This window comes from Trachinotus anak, unplaced genomic scaffold (genome assembly GCF_046630095.1).
Source record: "Trachinotus anak isolate AG129_WGS33_773 ecotype Australia unplaced genomic scaffold, CSIRO_AGI_Tana_v1 ptg000009l, whole genome shotgun sequence".
Taxonomy (NCBI): Eukaryota; Metazoa; Chordata; class Actinopteri; order Carangiformes; family Carangidae; genus Trachinotus; species Trachinotus anak.
The window spans coordinates 9253598-9260076 of NW_027273860.1; the positions used below are offsets into that span (position 1 = coordinate 9253598).

Genomic DNA, 6479 nt, shown 5'->3' on the forward strand with positions numbered 1-6479 from the left:
ACAGTGTAAGGTAAACCTACATTATCTCAGTTTATTCACCTTTTTAGTTTGACAAATAAACTTTGGCTACCGACCGCAGTGTTTTAAAAGAAAATGTCACAAAACAGACAGAATCTTTTTTTTTTTTTAATGTAAACAACAATTTCACGTTGTTATTGGTTTATGATGGTGGTTGTTCACCTTTTGGTTGTGAATAAATGGAGCTTGTAGCTTACCCACCATTTATCACTGTGACTGTCACTGATATTGACACTCAATATTATTTAATTTCAGACACCTCTGTTAAGGGTGTGGTTATAACCACAAGACTGATTACTTCCTGTTTCTGTGTAATAATATTACACATTCAACACAGAGTCATAGATTTATCATATATTAGATAATATACTGTGTACAATCAGCCATAAAATTTCAAACAGTATTTTGTCATTATTTTGTGAAATAACTTGGCTTCTTCTTACTAAATGAGAAGTGTTTTGAGGAAGGTGTTCAAATTGTTTTGATGCAAAAAAAATATCTTCAGCTAAATATTGCTAACCACTAATTATCACCATTATTTACTGTGAGAAAGTCTGCTTGCTCTGGCTGTCAAAGTAATGAAGTGGTTTGTGAATGCCACCTGCTGGGCTGTTAGTGAAACATACATGCTGTTTCAGTTTTGAACATGCAACATGTCCTCTTCCTTCCACTCTGCATCATCATCATGTCCTTATTTCATTCCATCACTGTTGCTTTGCCCCGGGGGAATCCCAGAGACTGACTGCATTGGCCACAGAGAAAGGAAATGTCCACCACAGAAAAAAGCAGATGGTCTCATGTTGTTAAGGGGGACTTTAATTCAATACAGTGCACCTGCCTCTGGGCATTAGTTTGATGTGCGTCTGAAAGTAAACAGAAGCAGCATCTAGGGATGTAATCACTGGCATTAAGTATAAACCAGCTGCTGGGAGCCAGAACATACGTGAAAGGCAGTGAGAAAAAACACTGAAAGGAGAATGTTGATGGGAGAAAATAGTATATGTGATAACAGAGACTGCTTGCTGTCCTGTGCGCAATGTAAGATTTGATCTCCAGAGACTTGAAGAGTCTACTTGCAAATTGTAATAAAGACAATCTCAGTTACAATGTATTTGACAGGCCTCAATCCCAGCACATAAAGGCTTCCATGTTTTTCCATGAACAGTGACAGATCTTGGCAAGCAACAGTTTAAGGCTAAGAAAATCAATACCAGTTATTTTATGAAAGGTGGGTGGTATTTATTTTTATTCTTTCATTCCTTGTATGTAGTATGAATGATTTCTGGGCTGACATTTACACAGAGTGACAAGTGTGGCAGTGTGACAAGAGAGGGATACGACAAGCCTTGCTGATGTCATGATTATGAAAGGTGCGTATCATTAAAATGATCTTCTTACACTGCCACTCACATGACCAGGTTCAATATGATATAAAATGTTGGAGCAAAAAAAAAAAATCACAAAAGTTAAATGGATTCTTATTTTTTTGCTGAAAGTTTGGTCTGTGATACAATTTGACATTAAAGTAGTTATTTTCATGGGGAAACAGTCACCACATTACATTTGTCTTTTATTTCACACACCAATATTAAGACTTTAGTTACACAACTGGCACTCTTCCAACAACACAACGATACAAAATCATCAGACATTCTTTAAATTGCACAACCAAGCAACATTGTAAACAAATAGACCGACATTTCTAAACTCATTTGATGGGTGAGTCTAGGATCTCTTGATAATCCTGCCGAATGGCCCTGCTCACCCTGTACAGCTTGACTCCTGTTAGGGTGAACACACTGATCATGATGACCAGGCCTCCGATGACGTCGTAGACGGACGGGATCATCCTCAGAACAATGAGCTGGAGGAACATGGCAACCACTATCTCTAGGTGTTGCACGGTGCTAACTAAGGCTGGATGAAACTTGTTTAGAGCATAGTATACTCCGAGGAATGCCACGGTAGAGCAGATACAGATCCCAATTAAATAGCCCCAGGTCTCCCCATCTAGAGGAATGATAGGCTCCTGCATGATAAACATGGTGGAGGCACCCCACACTGTGCCCGTCCAGCCAAAGGTAAAGAGCGCCGTCCACATGCTGACGCGCTCCTTAATGGCTCTGTAGACGATCATGGAGAGGGCAGCTGTCAAACCGGCCATCACTGTCATTGTGTAGCCAAAGGCCTCCTTCCAAAAGCCCAGCCTGGACTTCTCCTCGTCTGCTACGTTTGGCACCATGACCAGGCACAGACCAAACACGCTTCCCACCACTGTGACCACATCTGTGTAGCCCAGCCTCTCATCCAGGAGCAGGAAGGCCAGTATTGCACTGAAGACTGTGGTAGAGGCACGCCACATGATGGTGCCATTACTGGGCGGTACTATGGCAAAGGAGGTGTAGGCGCAGGTGATGGAGATTACGTTGCAGACACCGTAGAAGAAGAGACGCAGGCGGTAGCCCTTAGGACCAAAGGGGGCCTCGTGGTAGTAGAAGACTACCAGGATGGACAGCACTTGGATCACAGACCGGATGAAGAGCAGCTCGAGGGAGGGCACCTTAGAGCGGTCAGCTGCTAAACGAGTAATCAGTGCCACACAACCATGAGCCACCGCAGCCCCAAACAAGGCCATCCAGGTCACCCTGGAGGCCAACACATTCGCCTCACCAAAGCTAGCCAGCTGGCCCCCGACCCCCTTGTCTTTTTGCACACTTGGCTGCTTAGGCTGGGTCTCCATGGTTCCAAAGAAAGTCCTGCCACCTTTACTGTCTGACACCAGTCTCTTTCCCGTATTAGCTTCTGCGAAGGCGCCAAAGTCCTCAAAAGAGGGTGCATCATCATACCCTTCATCGCCAGGCTGGGGAAAGTGGGTGGCATATTTCACTGTCACTGTGTTTGGGTGAATCTTAACCCGCTTTTTTGATCCATACTGGAGAGAGGATGAAGATACATCCATGTTTCTTTAGGCTTCAGGAGGGGTAATCTGAAAAATGAAATGAAAATCATTACAGCGTAATTATGCTGAAACAACATTCATCTATTCTTTTTTTACTAATTAGTCAAAATAGACTTTTTTTTCTGCATAACTGATCACTTGTTTTCTCGGTATCCACCCTCCACATCTAAACACACACAAATTCACACATGCATGCTCACAGACAAAGCACACTCTTATCACCCCTACCTCAGCCCTTGTTGCACCTCCTAGCCTCACTCCTGTTGAGTTTCTTCTATATATATATAGATATATAGATATATATCTATATATCTATATATATCCCATGCAAGCTCATATAAGCCAAGCAGCAAACATTCTGAGGCTGATGCAGTCTGATGGGGATGAAATTACATAACAGGAAACCACAGAGGGGATGATACATGAATGTGGGCCACTTAAGAGATGAATGGAGTTGCCCACCATAAAATACCAAACCCTGGGAAAAGGACTATGTGAAAGGGTTAAATGGTGCTGAGTAGCTTGAATGGCTCTAACAACCATGAGATATTTCTGATGCTTCCCTCATAAAAGCAATGGGATTTGTCTTAAACTCGAGATTACAGACTGTCCATAAAACTGAGTAAATAATATATATGTATTTTTTAAAAACCTGAAAAATATATAAAATAATAACAACACTGTTGTTATTACGAAATATTTTCAAGATTATTTCTACAATCATTCATTTTGTAAATCCCATAGGACATACAGTAGCATGAATCAAAACCACAAGGGGGCAGATAGATACTCTCATTCGCCTGCTCTCCTCTTGCATGCGGTCGCTCCTCGTTTTTGAAATATAAGATACATTAATGTAACTTCATAATAATCCATGACAAACAATATTGGTGTAAAAGAGCGTAAAGCAAATGTTGCGTGTATTTGAGACTGAAAAGAAAGCTTACAACCAATTTAACAAAGGCTTCATATTTTTATGTGACAAAACCAGACAAAATGATTATTTTCAGGGATGCACGAAATATTTGAGCCCCACAACGAAAAACACAACGAACAGCTTTTCCTTTAGATACACTAATTATTGTGGATTTTATTTTTTGTTTAATTTAAGGTAAAACTGGTATAGAAACTGGCATATTTTTTTAGAATGGTCCTGTAGCCCATAAGGCGTTTGCATTGTAGTATTAACCGAGTGATATAACGTCGTTAACTGTCTTACCTTGTTTTCTTTAAAAAGTTCCTATAGATGCATAAACCCGGGTTTGTGTCATAAGTGATGGTCTCGTCTGATTTCTTGATCCTTACATTTGGTCAAGTGCCATTTCCCCATCTTCCCCCTGGCACGGAGCGCCCCTCGCCTCTTCAAGATGCGTGCTGCTTATTTGTTCTCCAGGCTGTCGATAGACGCTGCTCCCGCTCCCGCTCCTGCTCCTGCTCCTGCCTCTGTTTCTGCTTCTGCTGCTGATGATGAGGGTGATGATGATGATGATGATGATGATGAAGCGGGGGGGGGGACAACTGTCACTGTCACAGCCAGTGGTTTCTCCTCCTGCTCCTCCACCTCAAGACTGCTTCCCAACTAGACCCCGCTCATTTTCGTCATCTCTCAGAAGGGAAAAGGGATGTGCGTCGGTCGGTCAGTCATCATCATCATCATCATCATCATCGTCGTCGTCGTCGTGTTTAAAACATTACAACCCGGTCACTTTAGGAGGAAGATTTGATTTTCCTGTCTATGTTAACTATGCTGAAATGAAGGAAACAGAAGATCACAATCATGTTCAACATATGTCAGTTTGATTTCATTTCATATGTCATAGAAGTCATGTTTAAAGGTTGGGGTATATTTCTGATATGCATGGTTGCACCGCACACTAATAAATACACGATGAACTTGACTACTTCTTTAATTTGGTGTCACAGCTTGAAGTGATTGAAATTCCCATAATCCTCTCTGGAATCGTCTCATTTGCACCAAGAGGACGCTCTTGAGGGTTGTTCCTGCCAGTCTCTTTTCCCGAGAACAATAGGCTACATTTCTGTCTTTCTTTAAATCACTTTAATACAATGATCTATTTTGCATAAAGGTGGTCAAATGTACCAGTCAGACTACTAATGTAAAACTACCTTGTACAGAAGCAAAAGGTGGGTGGCGCATGCTGAATGCAGGTTGGTGAAAGACAGACATACATTTATAACCATTTCAAGATGGGGGGAGTTGAAAGCACTAAAATGAGATTGTTCAGTTTACCCCCCAGGCAATGCAACAGGGACCCCAGTTGGTAATATAGATCATACTGCCACTAGCTGCCACTGCCTCACATGACTGTGATTTTGATTGGTACATAGCGCCATGGATGGTGATTTGTGATGCTGTGGCAATTAACTCTGTGTCAACACTTACATTTAGCTATTTACAGTCAACATAAATCTGACAGCGGGTGATATTAACTGCTAGGCATATAATTGACCTATAAAAATTATATGACTCTTTTATTATCTTATGAACAAATGAATAGTATGGAATAGTATGGAGCTTTACAGGACACAAAGAGATTATGGGTCTCTATAGTAAAATAATGCAGTGATGAGTATGCACTGGCTGTCCAAAATACGCTTGAGAAGAAGAATTGTCAGATCATTTAGATAAAGTGAATGCTGAGGTATATTTGACTAAGATGAAGGATGGATATTTTACAATTATTGGTATATAATGAACTACCTGGGCTTGTCATACTTTTGTGTTATGCAGTTATAGCTATATATTCATCTTTACGTTGCTGTGACAGAGATATTGCAGAATGAGTGCAAAGCTCTTCCTTTAAAGGAATAGTGCAACATTTTGGGAAATACTTGGTGAGAGTTTGGCGGTAAGATCGCTACAGCCAGGAGACAGTTAGCTTTAGCTTAGCATAAAGACTGTAAAAGGGATAAAACTGCAAGCCTGGCTCTGTCCAAATGTTAAGGCTATAAGGCTTACTAATATGGACAGATAGAAGCTATCTGTTTTCCCTGCTTTCAATCTTTATGCTAAGCTCAGCTAACCCAGCTTTCACTTGGCTGTAGCTTCACATTTAATGAGCATGCATGAGATTGGTCTTGATCTTCTGATTTAACTGTTGAAAAACTTGTGTTTTCCAAAGATTTTTTGAACAATTCCTTTTAAATCTATATAATTGCTTGTGACCTTCAGTATTACTTTCTTTGATTTTAGCTGGTTGTATCTTGCCATTTCATTCTTATTTTATTTTATTTCCAAGCTAATAAGGGAACATTTCAATTTTCCACATGTGACGTTCAAAATTGATTACTGGGGTGTGTATGAAGCTGTAACTGCCTAAGCGTGCACTGTCTGTGCTACAGGAAAAAGCTGAAGGATGAAAACTAAAAAACACTGTAAACTCCAAACTGCCTCACAGCTCACTGAACCACAATGAAAACTGGGGAGCAATAGCGCAGTGTCTTCTCATTTTGCCATCCAGGGTGCATAATTGCGCCATAA

General features: G+C 40.8%; 1 protein-coding gene across 1 annotated transcript; it reads right to left on the minus strand.

Annotated features, from left to right (window-relative positions):
* Positions 1-818: 818 nt before the first annotated feature.
* slc35g2b (solute carrier family 35 member G2b) lies at positions 819-4686 on the minus strand. Its single transcript, XM_071485093.1, has 2 exons — positions 4197-4686; positions 819-3004 (listed from the first exon to the last, which is right to left on the minus strand). The coding sequence occupies exon 2, from the start codon at positions 2975-2977 to the stop codon at positions 1727-1729; it is 1251 nt and encodes a 416-aa protein (XP_071341194.1). The 5' UTR covers positions 2978-3004; positions 4197-4686; the 3' UTR covers positions 819-1726.
* Positions 4687-6479: the final 1793 nt, after the last annotated feature.